The sequence below is a fragment of the Triturus cristatus genome, chromosome 4_1 (genome assembly GCF_964204655.1).
Source record: "Triturus cristatus chromosome 4_1, aTriCri1.1, whole genome shotgun sequence".
NCBI lineage: Eukaryota > Metazoa > Chordata > Amphibia > Caudata > Salamandridae > Triturus > Triturus cristatus.
The window spans coordinates 933,704,484-933,731,301 of NC_140585.1; the positions used below are offsets into that span (position 1 = coordinate 933,704,484).

Below are 26,818 nucleotides of genomic sequence, written 5' to 3' on the forward strand. Positions count from 1 at the left end.
AAATCCTGAGTGAGAGAGCGGGACTGTGGATTAATAAATACAAAGCCCTTAACCTGTGCGAGGCCAATAAAGCAGGAAAATTGCTTGCCTCCTACCTAAAACACAAACGCAACCAGTTTGCCGTCTCTTCCATCACAGACTCAAATAACAAAACCCACACAAAACACAGACATCCTTAAGACCTTCCAAGAGTTCTATCAAGAACTTTACAGGAAAGATCAGAGCCTCAATTTAGAGGAATGCTCAAGATACCTCGATAGACTCGGGCTACCACAACTAAGCACCGAAGAGATGTTCAGGTTAGGTCAAGAAATTCACTATGTCGAAATTGAAATGGCGTTTAAATCACTGAAAGATAATAAAGCCCCGGGCCGGACGGGTTTACTGCCGCCTTCTACAAGGCTTTCTTAAACATTTGAAACTAACCATGAAACAGGTCTTAACCACTCTGCATCTAGAGGGGAGGTGTCACAATCCATGTCAGAAGCTAACATAATAGTCATCCCAAAGGAAGGTAAAGACCATCTGTCACCAAAAAACTACAGGCCCATATCCCTTATTAACGTGGACTGCAAAATATATGCTGAAATGCTGGCAGTCAGACTCAGTTCCGCTCTCCCCAAACTAATAAGTAACTCCCTGGTGGGTTTCTTATGTACTCGAATGTCTAATGATAACACACGACTTCTCTGCCATATTATGGAGCATGCGGCTCCTAAATCAGAACCGACAGTTGCCATCACATTAGATGCCTGCAACAAGGTACCAGACAGGGTTGCCCACTGTCCCCTTCGCTATTTTTACTAGCACTGGAACCCCTTATCCAAGATATCAAATTAAACACGAACATAAAATGGGTAGATATCAACGGCGTTGAAATAAAATTAGCCGCCTATGCTGACGCCATATTAATAGTAACAGAACAGCCGAAGACCTCAATCGATGCCCTGATGCATACAATAGCAGAATATTCCAGATTGTCAGGGTATAAGTTAAACAAAGACAAATCATAATGCAAACCACTAAATATTCATTGCACGAGAGACAGCCTGGGGAGGTCGGGTTTAGCCTGGCAAGCGGGGTATATCAAATACCTAGGTATAAAATTTGGTAGTGACCTAATTAACACGCTACATCATAATGAGAAAATGCTGCTAGAGAAGATTAAGAAACTTCTAGACTCTTGGGCACCAAAGTTCATAACGTGGTGGGTCAGAATTGAAACTATTAAAATGATGATCACACCAATGATTAACTGTTTGATCAGTATGCTCCCGCTCCTGCTTACTGATGATTTCCACCGCAAAGTTGATATTTTGATCTCTAAATTCCTTTGGCGAGGGAAGAAAGCGCGGATAAGCTTCAAAAAAATCATGACTGGAGAAAAACCAAGGAGGGGTAAATCTAGCAAACTTCAGAACTTTCCAGTTAGCTTTTCTGGCAATACAAGGCTTATACTGGATTGCACCTCCGACCGGCTACACGCCGGCATGGTTACAGGTTGAGAGGGCCATCCTAAACAACCTAAGCCCACTCGCTTTACTAACAGCAAATAGATACCTCAAAGCCGATCTTTAAAAACACAAAAATCACCCTACTAAAGGTATATATGAAGCTAGAAAATAACATCAAAGGTTCTAAAATGGAATCACTCTGGGCCAATAGCAAGACTCTTTATAAAGGGAAAAGCTTAGCCTTCGAATCATGGATTGAGAAAGAGATCTACTATCCTTACCAGTTAGAAAGCGAAGCTTACCCCATTACATTCATCGACCTCAAGGCAAGACATAACCTAACTGACAATGAATTCTGTAACTTTTTGAAAATCAGATCGGCCTGGTCTAAGACCAAATCATCCACCTCACAACCGTCAATCTCCTGGTACGTGTCAAACATAAATAAATTAGGACACCAGGTCTCGCAGCTCTACAAACTCCTCCGCCCTAAATAATCTAAACTTAACGACAAGACAGTTGCCTATTGGAATAATCAAATTAAAACCATATATAACGAACGAGAATAGTCCACACTATGGTCCTCTGCCTCACACAATAAGATTTCCCCAGTGCGCTCTCAAACAATATTTTGGCTGCTCCACAAGGCTTTTTGGACCCCTGCATGGTTATACTCATCAGGCCTCAGGGAGTAAGCATTATGCTGGAAATGTAACAAACAAAAAGGGAATCTAGCACACCTTATCCTTCATTGCCCGTCTCTCAAAACATTCTGGAAGAAAATCTTTGGTCTTATAAATAAATTGTTTGACTCTATGCTAACAAAAGAATTCTCCACCCTCACCACGGCATTTATGAGCACAGAACTGAGTTCGGAACACGATAAGGACCTACTAGACCTGCTACTGACAGCAGCAGTGAAAATGGTCCTCATCAATTGGAAAGACACAAGTAAGACATCGTACAAAGGCTGGTTCAACTGGATCCCGTATCTTAGAGGAGCGGATAACATTGCACTACAGAACTCACCCTGGAAACTGACCTCCAGAAGGATGTGGAAGTCCCTCGAGACAATCCTTGACTCTTTTGAGCCCCCATGAAAACGAGTCAGGCCGGCGAGAGACAGCCTGTCACCCCTATGTAAGCTCCACCCTGACAAAGGAACTTAACTGGGCCCTACTGGTCGCAACCAATGTGGCCCCCTCGGGCCTGTATGTGTGCCATCATGTGTAACAACATCCCCACTGTATGTCAGATGTAATTAATAAGCAATGCAACTCTCAGGTGCCTGTCCCCCATCTCTTCTTTCACCCCTTGCTTTCCTGCCTTTTTCGGTCTTCTTTTCTCTCTTCTTCACTGATAACGGCATGTAGGGCTAGCTAAGAATCATAATGTCTAAAAAGAGATTGGTATACCGTATACTAACCCTGTAACAGAATTGCTAATGTGTTCTTGTATAAAAAATCAATAAAACACGTTGAAATTAAAAAAAAAAAAAAAAAGTGGGGTTTGCTTCCCATCGGCCGGCTTGCTTGTCAAATTTTGCATGCTTTTTATTCAATGGATTTCCTTCCTCTTGTTGTGCTTGTCCTTACCCTACAGCATAGCGCTTTACCATTCTCTTGACTGGATCACTTGTATCCTTCCAGGGCTCCACAGCATCCTAGTACTTTTTAGGTCTCGCCTACGCAGCGCATGGCCTGCGTAGGAGGACCTTTAGCCATCACTCTGCTCTTTTTGGAAGCACATACTCGGGCTTGTGGCGGCATCCACCTTGCGGGAGCGAGCAGGGAGCGTGCCACAAGCACGAGTATGTGCTTCCAAAAAGAGCAGACTGCGCGCGCACACACGAAGCACTCCCGGGCCAGCAAACGCACAATTGCAGTGCCAGCTATGCATTTAAAAACACAGCACAATTTTGAGGGTTATCAGTAATTCTCTTCTCACTCGGAGTGGGCTTTGATCGCTAAACAGGTTCAATACACAGCTGTTTCAGAAGCAACCCCGTGTCAATGGATCACGTAAATATGTAGTAATAATAGCTTCTTTTTCATAATGCACATCAAGCTGCACCATGTGTAAGAGCTGTAACAGGTCTTACTGAGGTTCTGTGGTATCCAGAGCAATGTGACGCCATCTTTGACTGGTGCAACCATAACGTTGCATAAAAAATACCGTTTCTGTATGGCGTGCTAAAGCTTTTGGAAAACAACCAATGCCGAAGTCAATACTTCGAAATTCAGCTCACAATTCTACAAGCATGAGGAAAGCTGCTTTTTTTTATCTCTCCCACGTTTCTTCTCCTTCTTCCCTCTTTTTATTCCCTTTTGGGGGTGGGGAGGGAAGTAGGTGTATTCCCGAACAGCTCTTTCACCCATTTGTAAAATTGCCCATTCCCTGTTCTTTTTTTCTATGGGGGCCCTTTCCCTTGTGAGAAGTTGGCCTGATATATGATGTCACTAGTTCTAGTGTGCACCTTGTATCAGTCCAAACAACCCTTATGGTGATTGGTTGTAAAGTCAACCTTATAGACCAGCTATCCTAGTGGTAGCATGGACAAGAGCAGTCTTAGGCTAAACTCTGTATGGCATGTGAAGCCAGCTGTTATACCATTTGCAACCCCTTGAATACCAAATGAAAGGACACCACAACAGATATATTATAAAAATAGAATGTATTTATTCTCGTCAAAATACCCTCAGCACTCTTTATAAGATTCGAGGTAAGTACAACATAGTCTTATTTAAGCATACATCAGTCACACAGGTAAGTAATACAGTTAGGCCCTAGGGGCCACGCAAACCATATACTAAGTAAGTGGTATAAGAACCACTTTCACGAACACAGGTTAGGCCTAGGGAATCGCTGGGGCTACACTATCCTTCAGTTGCTAGGCAGTGGGAGGCCCACGGGATTCAGGTGCAGAGTGGACACACTCACGCGTAATGCGTTAAAGTCAATAGAAATAGTAGTATTTAGAAATTAAGAGTTTTAGGACACTTCGGAAGGAACTAGGAGTTAGAGACTTGGAAACTAGACACTAGGATAGTCAATACCCTTGTGAGCACCGGAGTTCTCAAGTTACCTAGCCCACGGGCTGCAGGTGCATAGGTGTGAACTTGCGTCGGGTTTCGTCGTCGACTCCTATGGATGCCTGAAGAAAAGATTCTGACAGGCAGTCAGTGAAGTGTGTCCGGTGCATTCCAAGGATGGAATCAAGAAGGTGGATACCTGCAAGCAGAGGGGACAGAGTCTAGGTCACCAGCCAGGAGCCGGGAAGGAACCAGGCGATGTCGTGAAGATGCAGGTGAAGAGGTGAAGCTTGTCGCAGCAGCCACGGGTACCAGGAGGCGTCGAGGATGACCAGAACCAGGAGGCGAGCTGTCCCACGAGGGCTCTTGCTGTCGGCGGCGTCTATGTCGAGTTGGGACACAACAAGCCTTGGCAAGCGCAACCCACGCAGAATGAAGGATTTGCTTCTGTTGCAGACCAGGAAGGCCTGAGGTGCTTCTCTTTCACAGGGAAGCAAGGGCCAGTCTGGAGGAGCCAAACCAGCGGTGGAAAGTCAAAGGTTCGTCATCGCAGAGGTCACTAGCCAACGGGCAAGCAACCGGACTGACGCGTCGAGCAGGAAAATGCAGATCCCCACGCAGGCCCATTCAGACGCCGGCGGTTCACAGACAGGCATCAGCTTCTGTCTTAGAAACAAGTGATAAGAAAACCGCGAAGATCAGCAGGCACAATGTCGAAAGGACCATCAGTTGGCATTGATCTTGGTACCACCTACTCCTGCGTGGGCGTCTTCCAGCATGGCAAATTTGAAATCATTGCCAATGACCAGCGCAATAGAACCACTCCAAGCTACGTTGCCTTCACAGATACAGAGAGGCTAATCGGCGATGCGGCAAAGAACCAAGTTGCAATGAACCCCACCAACACAGTTTTCGATGCAAAACGGTTGATTGGCCGCAGGTTCGAAGATGGTGTTGTCCAGTCTGACATGAAGCACTGGCCATTTACTGTAATAAGTGATGGCGGGAGACCAAAGGTGCAGGTGGACTACAAGGGGGAGACAAAATCTTTCTACCCTGAAGAAATTTCCTCCATGGTACTCACCAAGATGAAAGAAATTGCAGAGGCATACTTGGGCAAGACCGTCTCCAATGCTGTTGTGACAGTTCCAGCTTACTTCAATGACTCCCAGCGTCAAGCTACTAAGGATGCAGGCACCATTGCAGGTCTCAATGTGCTTCGAATCATCAATGAACCTACTGCTGCTTTTGCTTATGGTCTAGACAAAAAGGTTGGCGCAGAAAGGAACGTGTTGATCTTTGATCTTGGTGGTGGTACTTTTGATGTCTCCATCCTGATCATAGAAGGTGGCATTTTTGAGGTGAAGTCCACGGCAGGTGACACTCACTTGGGAGGGGAAGACTTCGACAACCGAATGGTCAACCACTTTGTCGCCGAGTTCAAGCGCAAGCATAAGAAAGGCATCATAGATAACAAGCGAGCAGTTCGACGCTTGCGCACAGCCTGTGAACGTGCTAAGCGCACTCTGTCTTCCAGTACCCAAGCCAGCATTGAAATCTATTCCCTGTATGAGGGCATTGACTTCTACACCTCCATCACCAGAGCCCGTTTTGAGGAGCTGAATGCTGATCTTTTCAGGGGAACCCTCGATCCCGTGGAGAAGTCCCTCCGTGATGCCAAGCTCGACAAGAGCCAGATCCATGACGTTGTCCTGGTCGAAGGGTCCACTCGAATTCCGAAAATCCAGAAGTTACTCCAGGATTTTTTCAATGGCAAAGAGTTGAACAAGAGCATTAACCCTGACAAGGCTGTGGCTTATGGTGCAGCTGTGCAGGCGGCCATCCTTTCTGGAGACAAGTCTGAAAATGTACAGGATCTGCTGTTGCTCGATGTCACACCATTGTCCTTGGGTATTGAGACTGCTGAAGGTGTCATGACCGTGCTGATCAAAAGAAACACCACTTTCCCCACTAAGCAGACGCAGACCTTCACCACCTACTCTGACAACCAACCTGGTGTACTGATTCAGGTGTACGAAGGCGAGCGGGCCATGACCAAAGATAACTTGTTAGGCAAGTTTGAGTTGACTGGTATTCCGCCAGCTCCTCGAGGCGTTCCTCAGATCGAGGTGACATTCGACATTAATGCCAACGGTATCCTGAATGTATCTGCTGTGGATAAGAGCACCGGAAAGGAGAACAAGATTACCATCACAAACGACAAAGGTCGCCTCAGTAAGGAAGACATTGAGCGGATGGTCCAAGAGGCTGAGAAATACAAAGCGGAGGACGAAAAACAGCGCGACAAGGTGTCGTCCAAAAACTCTCTGGAATCCTATGCATTCAACATGAAGACAACGGTGGAAGACGAGAAGCTGCAAGGGAAGATCAGTGACGAGGACAAACAGAAGATTATGGAGAAATGCAACGAAATAATTGCCTGGCTGGATAAGACTCAGACTGCCGAGAAAGATGAGTTCGAGCATCAGCAGAAGGAGTTGGAGAAGGTGTGTAACCCGATCATCACCAAGCTGTACCAGGGTGCTGGTGGGATGCCCGGTGGCATGCCAGGAGGGTTCCCAGGCGCAGGCGGCGCGCCAGCTGGCAGCGGTGGCTCATCCGGACCCACTATCGAAGAAGTCGATTAAAAGATGAATTTGTTTCGCAGGGTTTTGTCGTCAAAGGTGATCCAAGGACACAAATTTGTAACGGTAGCTGTTTAAAAAGCAAACCCGATTTCACATTGAAGCTGCTGTGCAACTACTGGACATTCAGAGTACTTGAATCTGGGGCGTGAGGAGAGAACAGCATTGCACTTTACTTATCTGTACTGTAACAAACGTTGAGTCCTGACAAATAAAATCTATTTAAATGGCAGTTAAAAAAAAAAAAGGAAAAAAAAAAAAAGGGCCCCACGCAGAATTCGTGGAGTGTGGAGGGCTGATCTTCGGTGCAGATGGTGCTCGGGGTTGGGGCTTCTCAATCCCCAGAGCACAACTTCGAGGATGCCTCAGAAGCTGCGCTGGAAGCAAGTAGCCAATTTTCCCAGGTAGCCGGTCCCACGTCTCTCGTCGCCTCCACGGATCTCAGCTTTGCTGTGGATGTGGTCGGGCTCTGCAGTCGGTTCCTCGTAGAACGTTGAGCAATGCAAACGGCAGGTCGCTTGATGGTGCCTGTTTGCACAGGGTGGCCACTCCTTGACCACAAGGGAGATTCTTCAGTCTTCTTCCGTAGTCGAATGTCGAAGGTCCAGAGTTTCTGTTCAAGTTTCAGTTATCAGGATAATCCAAAGTCCTAGGGACTCAGCTCCCACTCTTATACTAATCTGGGGGGCTGGGTTACCTGCTAGGTCCCTCCTATGGATGGGACCAGGGAGTGGGGTGGTTACACCCCCTTCCCTTTGTCCAGTTTCGCGCCAGGACTGGGGCTGGAGTGCCCCAGCACCGGTTTGAACTGGACTATGCATGGGACACCTTGTGTGACCCAGGCAGTGTCTCGTTTCATTCATCCCTCCCTGCCCTAATACACTAAGTCCTGTCTAGGGTGGTGCTAGCACCTCCCACGGCAGGAAACCTATTGTCCAAGCCTCCCTCGCTGGAAGGACTCCCAGCAGCAGGAGGTCAGACTTGTGTCTGTGGCAGCAGCATCCATTTTGTGATGCTGGGGCTCTGGTTAACTTTAACCGGGTAGTAGGTCTTCAACATGTCTTCTCCCTCTAGAAGGGAGGAATACTGTCCTCATCGCCAGAAATAGTGTGGGGGTAGTATTCCAAAGTGTTATACACCTTACACGACATGTTTTGATAAAGCCAAACCATAGTTACCATAACCGTGAGGATTATAAGGCACTTTAAGAGTATATGGTAGCCAATATCATAGAACAGCTATAAGGACATGGTTCCGAAAGCTGCAGACAGGCTCAGCTCATGCTAGAGCACCATCTCACATGTTACCAAGCACTCTGCCTTCAGGATTGTTAAGGCCTGCCATAGGAGTGACTGATAGGTTACCCATGTGTCTATATATAAGGTAGGTATAGGAATACTACACCTAAGCAAGGGGTGATTACACAACCTTTCCCCAGCTGAGTGATCAGCCAGTTGTGTCATAATCGAAGGCCAGCCAGGGGTGGCATAATACATGCTGCAGCCCCTGGTAGGCCTAGGGTACACCTATGCCCTGGGTACCTAAGGTACACTGTACAGGGCCCTAGAAGGTGATCCTTACCAATTGGGTTATATACCTAAAGTACATAGTGTGAATTTAGAGAGAGAACAGCTGGGCTGTGGGTCTGATTAGCAGGCCCACAGCCACATCCAAGTCGAAAACCAGTGAAGCAAAAGCAAAAAGTGGGGGTGAACATAGAAAGCAGACCCTACTCTCCTACATCCCTATCCCCATTTAGGCTCTTAACCCTTTCCCTACACAGCCTCCATATACCTCTGTATCCTTACTTCGTTTTTCACTTTAATTTTAAAATATGTCCTCTAGATGACATTCTCTATGTGGTCCACAGTTTGTTTTTCTTTTTAAAACTGTCGGGTTTTTTAAAACACTTTTAAACTGCTCCTAGGTTTTTTTTCTATTTTCCAAAAAACTGTATTTCTATTCTCTTGTTTTTTTCCTCAAAATGGGTTTTCATTACTTACTTTCTCAGCAAATGCGTTTTTATTACTTGATTTTTTTTAATGAATTTACAGCTACGGAAGATAGCGTCATTATTTGGTCTAGTGGTCTCTGACTGCAAACCGGAGCGTCAATCACTGTCCGGTTCCATCAACCCATTGTATGACCCTCTCCGACTGACCGCTGTTTCTCGAAATGCTGTCTGCTCTTGGGTCACGTCCTACAATACGAGCCTGCAACTGGGACCTAAAAGGCATGATCTGAAGAAATCCATATGTACCAACTGGATTCCATCAACATCCAGCCAGTCGCTGCCTAACTTGTGTTGTTAATAATGCCACCAGCTACTGAGGGGGGTAGGGATCTGGCGGAAGCAAACAGGGCTGAACCCTTCTTGTCCTTACTGGACAGAAAGGGTGGGGGCGAGGCACAAACCAATATGCTGACAATAATATTTCTTTTAACAGCCTCGCCTTCTTCCTCTTTCGTTGCTGCCCTACGTTGTACTCGTTTCACGATGTTTGCCACTCGATTGCTTTAATGAACAAGCATTGGCTTAGCCAATAGGTCTCGCCTTTGGGATCTTATAAGTGTTTAGTTATCCAGCACAATATCCTTGGTGCAACAACATAAACTGTTGCATGGCTAAACAGTTATAAGGTCCCAAAGGTGAGACCTATTGGCTAAGCCAATGCTTGTTGTCTTTTTCTTTCAGTATGCCAACGGAGTGCATGCGTTTTCTTGCTCTCTCCCCTGTGTGCAACCCTCCACATCATCCTAGTACCTTTTGCCTTTTTCTTTCAGCACACCGCCAGAGTGTATACGTTTTCTTGCTCTTTCTCCTGTGTCCTGCGCTCCACATCATCCTAGTACTTTTTGTCTTTTTCTTTCAGCATGCCGTAAGAGCGCATGCATTTTCTTGCTCTCTCTCCTGTGTACTGCACTCCAGATAATCGTAGTACTTTTTGTCTTTTTCTTTCAGCACGCCGTAGGTGTGCATGTGTTTTATTGCTCTCTCTCCTGTATGCTGCCCTCCCTATCATCATAGTACTTTTTGTCTTTTTCTTTCAGCATGCCGTAAGATTGTATGCGTTTTCTTGCTCCGTCTCCTGTGTGCTGCTCTCTCCCTCAGATCCCGGCCAGATGTGCTGCTCTTTGTTTTGCTCCCCAGAAGCTGGTGCAGTGCTTCCATGCCACTTCCCTGTGCTGCTCATTTTTTAGGTCTCGCCTGAGCCAGCGTGCATGCGTGCAGTGCGAGGCATTTTGTAAGGGCTTCCAACTGGGACCATACGCTCGTGCATGGGTTTTCTTTTTTGCTAACAACCTATTGGCCTTTGCATGCGTCTTTCTAAGAAAGACAGCACGCAATTGACCAAAGGCGGTGCATGTCCCACCTTTTCATCCGCCCACGGCCTAGGGCTTGCGAGAGCTAGCATCAGCGCCACCGGTTTCCAATTATTGCGCACGCGTCTCGCGTTAATTGGAAACAGATGGCTGGCAGAATCAGAAATCATAAGTCGCTGGTATCTCTGTCTGAGGAAAGTAGCAACCCGACAGGAAAACTTATTAGTCAGAAATACAGTTGGCAAACATGAATGATTTCAAATGCCCCATATGGATGTCTGGATCACAATAAAACATAATTTTAGCTAAGAAAAATTTTAGGCTCATTTGTTTAATCGGACTGTATTTGAAGCTCCTGTGAGCAGCAGCAGTCTCCTGGCACTGCAGGTTCGAGCTGGGCTGCCTCGGCGCAGCAGGCAGGAGAGTTCGCCTGTGACGTCACTGCCCTTTTGCCTGGCTCCGCCACCATATCTACCGGTACCAGCGTCTTACGTAGCCGACAGCGGGCTGTAACCTGGCAGCGGCTGGGCGTTTGCCTGCGGGTACGGGGCCGAGGGAGAGGAGCAGGTGCTGCTACAGTCTCGGGGCTCGTTCTGCCTCTGCAGAGAAAGTCTGGGAGAACCCCAGCAGGAGCTGCGCACTAACAGACCCCGCTGCCTGAGTACTGGCACTGGGCAAGGGAGGAAGCATGTCTGCGTTTTCAGAGTCGGCGCTGGAGAAGAAGCGGTCGGAGCTCAGCAACTCTCAGCAGAGCGTGCAGACATTGTCCCTTTGGCTCATCCACCACAGGAAGCACTCTCCATTCATAGTCACCGTGTGGGGGCGCGAGCTGCGCAAAGGTAGAACAGCCCGTGAGAAGGGGGTGGGCCAGTACCATGAACCCCCATCATTTAACAAGCCACTACACACACCATCATTTTACAGGCCACTACACACAGCAGTGTACAACACACTTCTCTTCTACCCAAAAAAAAGAGTGGTGTAAACAATAAGACCACTAGGCTCGGCACAAACACTGCCACCTTCCCCAACTGACATGCGGACACTGTTGCCACCAGAGCTCCCACCTCGAATACAGAGCTTCACTAATCCTTAATTATTTAGACCTATCCCAGGGCAAAAGCATTTGCCACAGCCAATCCTAATACAAAAGTGCTGAGCAGAAAAAGCTGTGCGCAGCAGGCGGTAGCGTTTCGATTCTTTAACAGCCGCCGTAGCCCGAACACACTATGTTGCTCTCAACTCCATATTCTCGTGCTGTCTTGCACCTTCAAAGCTCAAATGAATGTTCAGAGCTTTTCATCCAAAAAGTGCACATCCTATTTTCATTTAACCCAACACCTTATTGCGCCAGCGCGACTTTCCATGATTCCTTTGACAGGTATAGGAGAGTTCGCAGGTTTTCACAGTTCTCAGCAGCAGATAAACTATTTCACTGGGTGTATAGTGGAGGCAGCTGTCGAGATCAAGTATGGAAATGTATTATTCTTGAGTAGGGTTGAACTTTTGTGTCCATTAACTAGTGCGTGCTGAATTGGTCCCTTTTGCACTCATGAACTGAAGAGCCACATCCAGTTTGAAGGGCTAGAACCTGGTGATAATGTATAGCCCTTATCACCAGGTGTGACATTTGTTGTAGTGAGAGTTTGAACTGATATCAAGTTCCGTGCTTAATTTGTGCCTCTGAAGGCCTCCTCTAGTACAGTTAACTGCTAAATGGCCAATGCTGATATTGTTCTCTCCCACGTGCACAGCCACATGTCCATTAATGGGTATAATTAAATAACCAGAGGAAAAAGAGTAAATCTTTAACACGCTCCAGTGCACATCTTCACCAGAGATAAATCCTTAAATAGGTGTATTGTGCTGTTCCTCCATAACACTGTATTCCGAGTCGAAATGGTGCAGTCAGGATCACCAATTGGTAATGGATGGTCCCATTCTTGGGATGCAATCTCCCTCACCCACCTAGGTGGCATTTTTTATCATCTAGCTTGCTGCTCGCTGAGCAGTCACTGCAGTGCAGAGAGCCTCCAAAAGCAGAACTCAAGCTGGTATCTTTTTACTTTATCCTGGCCTGGAGTTTGCCATGATGCATGTGAATGCTTTTTAATGCAGGTTGAAGGGAGCGGTGGTGGTGTGGTTAAAATTGGCTCTGGGCAATCCCTATTCTATACGTCTTATTCCTGACGAATGTCTATGCCCAATTAAAGAACAAACCTTGAAACAAATGGGCATAGTAAGGAGCCCTTGGTTTCACTGTGTGATAAACATGTTTCATGCCCTGGTTGCCCAGAGAGTCAAAGGCATTTCTTCAGGACCAAAGGTAGCGTAACTCCTAATCTTCTGGGTTAGGCTTCAGTACCAATTTTGTTTGTAAAGTTCCATGAAATTGTACCTTAGGTTGCAAATATATCAGATAAAAGTAAATATTACAACAAAAAAGATTTCAATACAACATAATTATACGCCACATAATTACTGTACTCAATGCAACATAAATGCACTCCACATAATACCACTCGGTGTGACATAGTTACACGCCACATAATTACACTGTACTCAATGCAACAAATACACCCCACAAACCACTCAGTGCCACATAATTACACGCCACATATTAACACTCTACTCAATGCAACATAAATACACTCCATATAATATCACTCAGTGCCACATAATTACATGCCACATATTTACACTTTACTCAATGCAACATAAATTGACTCAACATAATACCACTCAGTACCACATAATTACACGTCACATAATTACACTCTATTCAATGCAACATAAATACATTCCACATACCACTCAATACTACATAATTACACGCCACATAATTACTCTCTACTCAATGCAACATAAATACACTCCACATAATACCACTCAGTGCCACATAATTACACACCACATAATTGCACTGTACTCAATGCAACATAAATACACGCCACATAAATGCACTATACCACATACCACCAATCAACATAAATGCACTCCACACCATGACACAATTTCACTGATCATAATTTCACTCAACACCACAGTTCCAGACCACACAATTCAACTCCACACATTTCCAATACACACTGCATAATTACACGAAAAACAACATAATTAACCTCCACAACTTACAACGTACCTCCAATCCACGCCATATAGTGTCACCACGTGAGCACCAAACATCATTCACCACCACCATTTTGCATCAGCGCACCACCTAAGCATCACGTCAGTCTGCCCTTGGAATCTGGCATCTGTTTATTCTCTCCTAGTGTCCGTCCGCTGCTCGTGTTCTAATTAAATTACTGTTTTCCAGCCTCCACTTACCCGTTATTTATGTCCCGCTCCCCCATAACAAAACAAATAATAACAAACAAGCATGAGAACCGGCAGGAAGAAGTTGCCAGCAGTGCAAGTACAAAAAAACTAGAAGAAATTTTTAATGTTAAAATCTTTTTTAATCCGGTTTTTCCGTTGTATATAATGTCGTCTTCGTTTGTATAAAGGTAACAAAAATTCTTAACACTTTTTATTATAACTTTTCAACATAATCCACACCAGCCACAATGCTCTACAACATAGCCAAAAGTTCTGGCTAAACACATAAGGCCCCACGGCGAGACCTATTGCCTATGCCAATGCTTGTTATATTACTGCTTGCATCCCTCCTGATGTACTGAGTTGATCGCTGCTGATAATCGTGACTATGGTTTCCACTATTGTAATCTTATGTGGTCACTAATGTAATCTTGTCTGATATGTCCGCTATTATAACACTATTTGTAGCTCACAGTGATGTTTACTGAACATACCTGGCTCTTATTTCACATAAGGCTGGAGACCCTTGGGCAAGACTCTTGTGAAGGGGCAAGATGCTTGTGAAGGCGAAAGGGCATTGGTCTCTGATGGAGCAGAGATTATTGAAATCCGAGAAACAGACACATTCTTCAAAAGTACTTCATGAACCAAAAAAGAAATGGAATAATCCACTTCCTAAAAAACTGGATTCTTCTTTAGGAAGCAACCTTAACCAGGGCTGCCCACAATAAATAAATAATTAAATAAAACAAACGTTGTTTGCCACTGGTGATTTTTTTTTCCTTCTCAATATGTCAGTATATTCAGCACAGTGCTAATAACCAAGCCATGGTGCTTTATCCAGATCAGAGAAGTGAAAGCTCACTTAGTAAATAAACCAAGTACTATAAACAGATGTTCTATCTTTCAGGATGATCCTAGAGGCCAAGACTTTGACGAACACATGGAGTGTTTAGAAGAACATCAGGAAATGTTGATTGAGGAAATGGTGAGTGCCTTGAAGGAATACTTATGATCAGTTTAAATTCATGAAAGTTATTATTTTTACATTGTGATGCTCTGTTACAAATGTAAAGGGAATTGTTTTTTTATGTAGCTCTTAATGTTAATTAAATCACTTCCGGCCTTTGCCAGGGCTACAATTAAAAGAGCAGCTAAGTTCTCTTTGTATCCATCCACTGAGTTTTAAGCAAAGTTGTTGGTATAGGCAAGCTATGGCAGAGGCTGTCGGGAGAGATTTTAGAAAAGGCTGAAATATTCAAAGAGAGGTTTGGGGGAATGAGAGTAGAAATGCAGAGATTATTGGATGGCAAAAGAGTCTGTTAAGGGAGCGTCAAAACATTTGCTTTCCTCCTCCATCCCTCATGGTTGAAATCTTCAGGATAGTCTTTAAAGTCCTTCACAATGTGTGTTCTGATAGCATTGCAGTTGTAAATGAATTTTCCAGTCACAATTAAATCATGAATACGTTGCACATTTGACACAGAAGAGTAAGAGGGCATTGACTGTCTCACTTCCTGAGATTTGAAAACAGCCCCCAACTTGTCTTTTCAAGACCTTATGTTTTTTTCATGTGTTTTTATGTGGTTTAAGTGGAATTCCTGGCTGGAGCATATTCTATTAAAGGTTTCAGTAATTCCAATTGTGGAGGATATTTTGTGCCACTTCTATGGGAGTAAGTGATGGAAATGTGTTACTATAAACGCTTTTGTAAATCTGTAATGCAAGGACTTTCATACCAGAAGTTGCCTAAAAAACTCAGTGTCTTGAGGCTGATAATCCTAGAGATGCAGATCATGGTAATTACCATTTTTCCAAATTTTAACCTAGTACCATCCTTAATAGTAACAGTATTTAGAAAAAAAAAGTTATTAAAACAGATAAGGACTTAGAAAGACTAGTTGGAGGCTGTTTCAAATCTCAACTAGTTCATTCCAGTGAGCTAGTCAATGCCCACATACTCTCCTATGTTAAATGTGCAGCCTATTTATGATTTGTTACTGGAAAATTGGAATTGTTGAAACTTTAATAACACCTGCTCCAGTCTGGAATTCTGCTTCCTCCACTGACTTAGTTAAGAAACGGGATCTGCGGCAGAGGCGGATTGAATCGCCCTCATGCATACTAACATACATCTTGACATTGTTTGTTCTTGAAATCATACATTTCTTTATTCTGGGGCATTGCAGTTCTTCAGACAATGGACCAAAGCACTGTAATGATAACATCAGTGGTTCACTTGGAGTCTGAACATGCCAACCGTTGTCCCTGACACAACAATGCTGGTAGGTTGCTGTCATTATCTGAAATTTTTCCTCTCAGTTTGGACTTTGTAGGGAAGAGAAAAAGCGACCCTGTTAGAAATTGATGTTGTTATGGAGCCTGGAGCACCTATACTCCATGGCCTCTGAATAATGAGCTCATAGACCCACTGAAAGCTGAATCATGTATTAAAGCTGATACTTCACGTCTATGTACAGTTTTGTGGTATTTTGAACATAGCCACAGTTTTGGGCAAAATTAGGCTTTTGGTTTTCAACACTTTTGTGTATATACATTCTAATGTATTGCACAAATAATTGAAATCCAATCAACCAAAGATTACATGGGCACAGAAAATTAAGTTTATCGAAAGATCTTTTTAAAACAGTAGTGCTATTCTTCTTTAAGTACTCATAATCAGGACAGATCCTCAGCCAATATTAGAGATTATTAATAATACAGTGAGAGATCTGTTAAACATAATATCCCCACTTAAACCCTCAATCATAATTCATGCATTCCGCTGCAAATCGATCTTATCAAAAAGGGGAACACACTTTGAACATGTAGTGAAATATTTAAGATTTTTAAAGAGCTGATTATCATCTCATGCTAAAGTTAAAATTTCCTGTCCCATTTTTTTCTCAATACTTTGTTTAGACTCTAAGACAAAAGATCTTGTTTCAAATGTTTCTTGCATTCACCATTTAATTGGGCAGAGGTACCTCATAGATATTCTGCTGTGAAACTGCTTCCATTTTGTGCATCTGGACTACTGTGTGTTTATACTGTCCAGTGGCCTGGTATCATAGCATGTATTTTTGTGTTTCCTAGCAGAGTGATAGACTCTTTTAGAACTATGGACCACCCAAAGTGTCTCCCCAACAAGCAAGCAGTAGCTAGAGTGCCCTTGTTAGCAGCTTCCTGTTTTGGGTAGGGTATGTCCTTTTACCTGTAACCTAGGCAGAGGTGTGTACTGACTATTTTAGGCAAACCATTGTCTTACCCCCATAACTGAGTTCTTAAAAAAAACCCTGCAAAAAGATTCTTCCCTTGATAATTCAGGCCATTCTAGCTCACTTTCTTTGGAACAACCTGTATCTAAAAGACTCTGTAATGGTTTCACCTTTGTCAATCTTTGAACCATGTTATCCACTTTGAACATTGATGGGAGTTGGTGTTGCTGCTAGAGCAGCACCCATACCAGATCTTCACAGGAGCCTTACCAGATAACTGAGCTTAAGAGTACACCCTGCATCAGAAGAGTGTTAAGGATATGTCTGAGACATGTAAGGACTGCTTTTGCAGTATGGCCAATCCTTTGGTGTCGACCAGCCGACTGTTAACAGCCCCAACGGTCTTTAGAGAGCCCGTATAATAAAATATCATGACTCAGTGGCTCAATGGTGGACAGAAACTTCACATGAAGATTGCTGCAGCATCTTGTTCAACTTTGTGGGAGCCTGTAATCTCCCCTCACTGACCAACCCCTTTCATTTTAAACCTCCAGGACAGGGTTGAGGGTATTTGACTGATCTCTGAGTTCTTGTTGTTCCAAGGGTATCCTGTTTAGACAGCCTAGTGACACCCTAACCATGGACCCCTGTTCCAGTTATCTCAAAGGTATGTCAATTATTTATCTTCATTTATTTTTTTTTAAATTATGAGCCACCATTACAGTGATACAAGTGCCTATGTTTTGAGAATTCCATTTGGTACCAGATACAAAGTACTGCTCCATCCTGGTACTATTTTGCCTCATGAACATTGATTCACTTAATTGCAAGATCCCTTTAGCCATCTGAATGTTCTGTCAATCCTGTTACCACCCCAAGAGCATATAGCCCTTCTAGACTGGACTCCATTGAACTTAACATTTTAACCATTGCTCTCTTTGCCAACCCGTAGACCCACCTTTTGAAATAATTGGGGCCGAGTGCCCTTGTTGGATGGTCAGCTATTGATATCTGACACAATTGCAGGACTTTGTAGAGACTACTGAGCTTCTTCTCTTAGGACCTGGTGTGGGAAAATTGGATCTGCTTTAATGGTTATCCCCACTTTTTTCTGGCGTTGTTCTGTTTTCTGACTGGGATCGTGCTAATCGGGACCCCGGTCACTGTGCTCGCTCCCTACATTTGACTTTGGTACCTTTCCAATTGGCTACTGGTGTACCCTTCTAAGTCCCTAGTATATGGTACTAAGGTACCCAGGGCATAGTTACACCAGGGTCCCCCATGGGCTGCAGCATGTATTCTGCCATCCATGAGAGACCACCAAAACTGACTACAGGCCTGCCGTTGCAGATTGTGTGAGCTGGTGCTAGCACCACTCACAACAGATAAAAATTTCTTATATCCGAGTTCACTGCACTTAAAACCTATAAGTCACCCCTAAGGCAAGCCTTTCAATCCCAAAGGCAGGGTGCTAGGTTATAAATATGAGGGTGCCCTGCATGAGCAGGACACCCCCCTACAATCCCCGAAGTCTATTCTCCAGGCTTTGTAAGTGCGGGAGAGCCATTTAATACATATAGTGGACATCAAGTCAATTACGAGATGTTTAACTATATATTGGCTGCAACAAACCGGTCATGTTTCGTACCAAACATGTTGAAATCCGGGTGGCGTGGCCAGGAACATGGCCGGCTAGCAGCTTCTGCCGGAGCTCCGGCAGCCCATACAGAATCCTGTACAAGATCCTGACCTTCAAATCGCTGATAATTTCCCAGAGTCGGCGTCGATAGCCTCCTGTACGAAGCGGGTGACTTTTGAGCCAAGCTGAGGCTGCCTGAGATGAGCAGAAGTGAAGATTCACGCTGGAGCGGTGTTGATGGGAAGCTCCACAAAATGGCGGACTTAGGAGGCGGAACGGAGGCGCCCGTCAGAAGGAGGAGGTTGGGCCCGGCCTCCTGAGTCATCAGGGGCGGTTCCCACCCAGCGAGAAACCCACCCGTGTCAGCGCGGAGGTGGGGAGACCCAGAAAGAAGCAAGCGCCTGACCTGGAGGAGAGCAGCCCGAAGATATCCGCCCGTGCGAAGGTGAGAGGGACTTTGCGGGGCCGGGTGGCGTGACCCCCAGTGGGCAGAGTCGGAGTCCCGAGGGGCGAGTCGACAGGTCAAAAAACTCTAGAAGAGCTGGCTGGGGCGAAGTGGAGGCCTTGTTCATGCATCCTGCCTGACTCCCCGTGGTGTGGCCGGAGGGAACAATGAGAATTCGGGCCTCCTCGGACACGAGGGGCCGAGCCAGGGCTCCTGCACATGGGCTGCTTCCCCCCTTAGCCATTGCAGAATAAACACGGGTACGACCGGTGACCGGCTTCAGAGACAAAGTACAGTGGAGTCGATTGGTGTAGCGCTCCCTCCCCAATTCCTCCCTGCTGTGGTTGGAGGAAACTTGGAGACATGGGGTCTCTGGAGGTACGCGGGTCCGAATCGGGACTCTGGTGCATAGACCTTTCCTCATTGCAAGCAGCAGACACGGTGGGGAGGCAGACCAAGCGGTGTGAAGTGCAGAAGGCCCTGTTTGGATGAATTGGTGACCAGATCCTAAGAGATGAATAAAGCGGGGCCAACACATGGGTAAGAGGGACTGTGAGTGAGCAGTTGCGGGTGTCATCGGGGCTCGACCCGGTTCCATGCTCCCTCCGAGAGAATAGCCAGTCCAGGAGAAGCGAGAGGGGGGGCAGGACCCTCCCTCAGATGGCGGACTAGGCGGCTGGGGTGCCCGAGAACAAGAGGATTAACCTACTGTAGCCCCTTGGGCCCCACCCGATCATACTGTGATTATGGGAAGGAGACCTCCAACAGTAGAAAGGGACACTCATGAAGTGGGGAGACTACCACACACTGGAAAATTGCATAGTCCCCCCCCCCCCCCCCCCGTCCCCACAAGGAGAAGGACCAGCAGAGACTGCTCCCATTGAGGGAGGGGAGTATAAAGGCCCCAAATTATCACCAAAAGTGAACCACAAGGGTAACAAGCAGTTAGAAACTATTGGGGGGCTCTCGGCGCCACGATCTCAGAGTTGACCGATACCCCCTGAATGGTCGTGCTACAGTATTAAAAGCATAAAGGATCTGTATTGAACCTACAATACTGACAACAAACCATGGGTAAAAGAAGAGAGTGGTGACTCACAGACGCCACACAAGATTACTCAGCGGAAATGGAGCCCGAATAACACAATCCTTTACTGAGGAGACCAGAAAACTGAGTGGCAGAGACACCATGGTACGTGAGTGGAAGAGGGGATGAGGTGAGACTCCCAGAGGTGATTGCAAAGATCATACGAGAGGTTCCGCCTGAGGTGGGAATCACTCATCGGTCAGGTGGCTTGCTGCCCAAGACGGACGTTAGAAACCTATCTCCCGCGCCTTCCTTGTGCGGAACAAGGCACTTCAGCGACACAGCAGAAACCAAATACGGGAACCAGATACTTAAAGGTATTCAATAGCAGTAACCTCATTATAGATTTCTCTCACCCAAGGCACCAAACATCTACCAACTATTACCGGTGGTGTAGATCGGGAAGGAGCGAGGGGAGAAGAAGCACGGGACATGATGGCGAGAGACAAAGATCCAAAAATGCAAAAACAGGGAAAAATTGACAAATACACAAAAGCACTACCTCCGCCTCTGGATACAGAGGGAGAGCCCCAGGGACCACCGGACATTGCGGCCCTCCTCCAGGCTATCCATGCCTCCAGCGAGGCCATTGAGGGGAAGATAGCAGAAATAAAATTAGAAGTGACCCTATTGCGACAGGATATGCGTAACGTCTGACAGAGCAATAAAAGCAGAAACCCGAATTTCAGAATTAGAAGACCCATCGCGCAGCTTAAAAACTGACGTCTCCAGCTTAAAGACCGCCATGAGAGAGGTGACATGGAAGGTAGATGACGCTGAAAATAGGGCAAGGAGAAACAATCTGCGCTTCATAGGACTATCGGAGGGAACAGAGGGCTTGGACCCGGGGACCTTTCTGTGGGCGTGGCTTAAGCCTGTTTCATAATCGAACGAGCTCATAGAATGCCAGCTGCGAGGCCTCCATCTCCGCCCCCCCCCCAGGCTGCTGATAGCTCGCTTTCTGAACTTTGAGGACTGGGACTTGATCCTCAGAGAGTCGCGGCGAATGGGTGAACTCAAACATGCAAACGTGAAAATCATGATCTTCCTCGACTACTCCGGTGAATTTCAGAAGCAGCGGTGCACGTTTGATGCAGTAAAAGTGAAGCTCAGCGCCTTGCAACTCCAGTACATGCTGCTCTTCCCAGCTAATCTCATTTCTTCCACACCCCAGAAAAGGCATAGGCCCCCTTCGAGGTGTGAAACAGGAAACACCGGCTCGGTATGTGGCGACACCCCGAGAAGAGTGGAGCCCAAACAATAAAGGGTAACGAGCATTGGCATAGCCAATAGGTCTCGCTTTTGGGACCTTATAAGTATTTAGTTCCTTTTCCAGTGGTTTTGCTGTCCTGATCGAGCCGAAGGTCCTGCTGCAGTTGTCTCCTCCCTTTGTGTGGTTGTGGTTGTGTGTGTGGTTGTGGTTGTGGTTATGGGTGTGGTGTGTGTGGGTGTGGTTGTGGTTTTGTGTGTGTGGGTGTGGTTGTGTGTGTGGTTGTGTGTGGTGTGTGTGTATGTGTTTGTATGTGTATATGGTTGTGTGTGTAGTGTAGTTGTGTGTGTGTGTGTGTGTGGTTGGTTGTGTGTGTGTGGTTGTGAAGCTCAGTGCCTTGCAACTCCAGTACATGCTGCTCTTCCCAGCTAAACTAAAGGTCCTCTTCCAGAGCAAATCTCATTCCTTCCACACCCCAGAAAAGCCATAGGCCCCCTTCGAGGCGTGAAGCAGGAAACACCAGCTCGGTATGTAGAGACACCCCGAGAAGAGTGAAGCCCAAATAACAAAGGGTAACAAGCATTGGCATAGCCAATAGGTCTCGCTTTTGGGACCTTCTAAGTATTTAGTTATGCAGCACAATATCCTTGGTGCAACAACAACTGTTGCATGGCAAACACTTATAAGGTCCCAAAGGCTATGCCAATGCTTGGTGCTGTTTTTGTGGTACTGCAATATATAGGGATGTTCTTTGTCACAGTTTGGATTAGATCATTGATGACACTATTGTTCATAGGATCACGATGTCTCCAGTGACAACTTCTTGCTGCCCAGGTCGTGCCGAGGGGTTCCTTTTCCGGTGGTTCTGCTGTCCTAATCGAGCCGAAGGTCCTGCTGCAGTTGTCTCCTCCCTTTGTGTGTGTGTGGTTGTGGTTGTGTGTGTGGTTGTGGTGTGTGGGTGGTTGTGTGTGGTTGTGGGTGTGGGTGGTTGTGTGTGGTTGTGGGTGTGGTTGGTTGTGGTTGTGTGGTTGGTTGTGGTTGTGTATGTGGTTGGTTGTGGTTGGTTGTGTGTGGTTGGTTGTGTGTGTGGTTGGTTGTGTGTGTATGTGATGTGGTTGTGGTTTTGTGTGTGGTTGGTTGTGGTTGGTTGTGTGTTGTGGTGTGTGTGTGTGTGGTTGTAGTGGTTGTGTGTGTGTGTGTGTGGCAGTGTGTGTGTGTGATTGTGTGTGTGTTGTTTTCCCGTTTGTAAGCCCTGCAAATGAGCAGTGTTACTATACCAGATTAATGGTGATCAAATTGCCGAACTCGAAAGGCGCAAAGGCTATCTGTTTTGCAGGGATTTGAACATTTGACTTGCAGAGCAGTGCAGATATCAGCAGTGATCATTTAACTTACAGAGCCATCATTTCGGTTCGATTTCGATATATATGTTGTGTAGAAATGTTGATGTATTTGTGTATTGCATCCTTCAGATAAAATAGTTTGCGTTTTTCTGTCACCGCCCACATACAATTATCCAGAAGGAAAAAAAGTGTAATGGCGATGGAGCAACTTACACTTCTAAAGGAGAGTTTGTAGATTTTTCTGCACTGTAGCCCGATTTTATTGATGATTTCGACAGAGTTAGTAAAATTCAGAGATGCTGTTTACCGCTCGTAAATGTCCTTACAACGAACAAAACATAACTCGTATTGTTATTTTGAGTTGCTTGTTCGTTTTCTGTTCTCTGGGGGCAGTGGTGCTGTTGCAAATGCAAGCATCCAGTCATGAGAGTAGCATTCGCCCAGTATGTTGTATTTGTAAGTGGATTTGATTATTGTTCGCTTTCTGACATTTTAGCAGAATTAAAATGGTCTATATCAGTAGCCATTATGTTATGCTGCATCATGTTAATTTGCTTACGCTTGTAAGCGCGAAGGCGGGGGGAGGGGCGGAGGCAGGGAGCAAGCAAGAGGAAAGACAGATGGCGCTGAAGGCTGGCGGTTCGCGCGTGCACGGTCGCGTGAACGCAAGCTTGTCGTCAGCCAGCAGCACTTTGAAAACTCACCTACTAAAGTCTCTCCGAGCAGCGCAAGCGAGACCTAAAAAGGCGACGCATTCCAACAGGTCTACGCAGAACCCGCTTGGGGACGCCATTGCAGAGGGCCCCCGTACATTGGTGAGAGGGCAGAGATCAGACTCTGATGGAGACTCAACAAAAGCTAAAGCCAGTAAATTATGCTCCGATCAACGAGCCAGTCCCAACTCTGAACTCTCAGCCGACACAGACAGTGATCATCCGCTTCTGAGAAACATTAATGGCCTGGAAAAATCAAAAGCTGAGAAGAGAAAGCCAGAGACGCTGCACCAGCGATCGGACCAGACCGGCGAGGAAGGACTAGATATGGGCTTAACCACAGGAAAAAAAATAGTAACCAGCTAAGAAGCCCTCCCCAGACACTAACACACTCAGTTTAGCTGAGCAAACATACTTCATCGAATAGGATAGATTGGGAAAGAGGTGGTACTACAGACCTCTCGAGCTATACCTGCGCCAGGTTGTCATTTTGATGGTTCGAGAGATGGGCGTGGGAAGTGGGAGAGTGTGGGGTAGGAGGGGTGAGTTGAGGGTACAAAGAGCCATAAGTAGATTAGTCGTTGTTTTTTTCTTTTTCAGTCAGGGGTAGGAGATCCAAAGTTATAGATAGGGACAAAGGAGAGGAGACAGGTGGGAGGGTCCTCCCAAGGGCAGAGAGTGAAGAAGAGCCCGTACATAATGGGTGAGGAAGATTATACAGTCTTAACATGGAATGTCAGCAGACTGGGAAGCAAAGTTAAGAGAGGGCTAGTAACTAAATACCTTAAGAGACTCAAGCCAGACATTGTATTCCTACAGGAGACTCTTTTGATGGAAACACATTTCATCTTCTTAGGTAGAGGTATGTACACTACTCTCGCACATGCAGGATTTTTCTCCAGAGCAAGAGGGATGGTGGTCCTAATTAAGAAAACGCCTCCCTTCCACATCACGAAAACCTGGAATGACCCAAACAGGACTTTCGTGGTGGTCCAGGGTACATGGGGACGGAGGGAGCTGACTCATTAGTGTCTATGCCCGACTAATACTGTAAACTCAGACATTAGACGCCATGGCTTAAATCCTGTTAGAATCCGGCCCCTCCACACACATAATAGGGGGTGATTTTAATGACATGTCCGACCCAAATCTAGACTGCACACGCATGGGCATCGGGACCCACTTACCTATTCATCTGGCTGAATTTACAAACTGCCTGGGTCTAACTGACCTCTGGCGCCAAAATCATCCATTCGCTCGCACCTATTCGTACTTCTCTGGGGCACACAGTCTCTTCTCCAGACTCGACTATTTCTTTGCCCCCGCGGGAGAGGTTAGAAATATAGAAAGGGTGGAGTATTTAGCAAGAGGAATCTCCGACCTCTCACCACTTTGGTGGCTAATGATAGGCAGGACGAGGAATAGACAAATAGACAATGCTCAGAATGGAGGTTGTATGTGTGGGAATTACGTGACAAAACGTGGCTTTTCCAGCATCCCCCTGGTGGCCGATAGTAGGCTTCCGTAGCTGTTCCTTGGGCAACCTGGGCTGTAGGGTGGGTGGGGTGCTCTAGCCAGATGTCATGGTACTTTTGGTCTCCTATCGCGGGGACACTCCGTTGGAGTAACCAGGCGCTCTATAAGCAGTATAATAATAATAATATTAAAAACAGAGACCGAACTCTACTTTAGTGAAAATGAGGGTTCAGTGCCCTCAGCGACAACCCTATGGGAGGCCTATGAAACGGTAATACGAGGTAGGATACAGGATGCCGTAGCCCGGAAGAGACGTGAGGAGGCCCAACAAGTAGACACACTGGAAAGAAAGCTACTTACAGCTTGAGATAGATGTAGACCCAGATGTGGACACTGCCTGGATGCGCCAAATCACACTCACACGTAGGGAACTCTGAGCTTTGACAGAAAGGGAGGTACAGACTCAAATTCAGGCCTCGCATCATCGACATTACGAATCGGGAGATAGGGCATGGAAACTACTGGCCTGGTTGGGCAGGAAAGATAGAGAGGCGAGATGGGTGGCCATGATACATGAAAATGAAGCGGTGCATATTACAGCACATACCAAAGAAGGGGCATTTACCTGTTTCTATAAGGGGCTTTATGATGCCATGTCACGGATAGCAGAGGAGTCACAGATAGCTGCCTTCCTTGGGGAGATAGAGACCCCCCTCCCTGACTTGAGAAGACCAGGAAGTCCTACATTAGGATTTTACCTTGACAGAAGTACTAGATGCATTCAGCAGACAAAAATCAGGGAAAACACTAGGTCCAAATGGAATACCGGCGGGATACTTCAAGCAAAATGCTAATTGCTTAGGTCACCATCTGCTGGATATGTATAATGCGGCGCAGGTGGAGGGATCACTTCCCACAGACCTCTGTAATGCTACCATAGTGGTAATCCATAAACCAGGGAAGCAACCTGAGTATTGTGGGTCATATTGCCCAATCTCTCGCCTTAATGTTGAAACCAAAATTCTGGCCTTTATTCTAGCGACTCGACTGATTGCGGTAATCGCGTCCGTCATCCACCAGGACCAATCAGGCCTTATGCCCAAGCGATGGGCATGAAGAAGGTAACATGAAACACAATGTGCATACTTTAAAAAATACAGGTCAACTCTAGATGGGCAAATTGTCTAAACTAGAGATACAATCATGAATGAACAATGACAATTTTTTTGGGAAAGTGCTTATTTTTTAATATTCTTGATTTTTCTTTTTTTTAAATATACAACAATACATTTTTAATAAATAGAAAATATATTCATAATGACTGAATTGTCTCAATAATATATATAACCACATACATTCATTTCCGTGGAGCAGAATAAGTCCATATGTCTGATGATTTTCAAAACATACAATGTCTACTTCTGTACATGATATAATCTTATTACATCTCTTAATGTTTTTATACCAACTAATATTTTGAGAATATGTTAGACATTTAGAATATGGATGACATTGTTGACAAACAACGCGTTTCGGCTAAGCCTTCGTCAGGTGTCTGCTCATTGTGGTTAACTAAATAGAGAAAAATATATATATAAGCCACATAATCTAGAGTTGACCAATATAAAAACACATCTATTAAAAAATTAGGAACACAATTACATGTGAAACAGAGATGATTGCGTCTGAGGTTCCTACACCATTATCAGGCAATGTAGCTCAAGTTAAGCTTTTGATTGTAACAAGCTTTACAAACGATTGATGTTGTTATACTGATATGAAAAAGGTAAAGTTTTATAGAAAAGAAGGAAGATTATTGCATGGACCTCTACCCAACTTAAGGATCCAGAGATAGCAGTGAAAGAAATCACATTCCCACAAGGCCTCTCACCAAATTGCAGATGGTAGAAA

The 26,818-nt window shown here is 45.6% G+C and overlaps 1 protein-coding gene and 1 pseudogene across 13 annotated transcripts in view; both read left to right on the forward strand.

Annotated features, from left to right (window-relative positions):
* Positions 1-26,818, forward strand: part of LOC146855858 (uncharacterized) — a 922,371-nt gene that overhangs the window by 137,089 nt on the left and 758,464 nt on the right. For 10 of the 12 annotated variants that reach the window (XM_085653801.1, XM_085653802.1, XM_085653806.1 and 7 more), the window contains one exon: positions 14,687-14,764. In XM_085653801.1, the coding sequence (XP_085509927.1) occupies positions 14,687-14,764 (78 nt within the window). Of the gene's footprint in view, positions 1-14,686; positions 14,765-15,965; positions 16,062-26,818 lie in introns of all 12 variants that reach the window. The other 2 variants (XM_085653813.1, XM_085653812.1) reach the window with 1 other exon arrangement.
* LOC146855859 (heat shock cognate 71 kDa protein pseudogene) lies at positions 5,106-7,388 on the forward strand (annotated as a pseudogene). The gene has a single exon (XR_014981406.1). The product of XR_014981406.1 is annotated as a heat shock cognate 71 kDa protein pseudogene (transcript).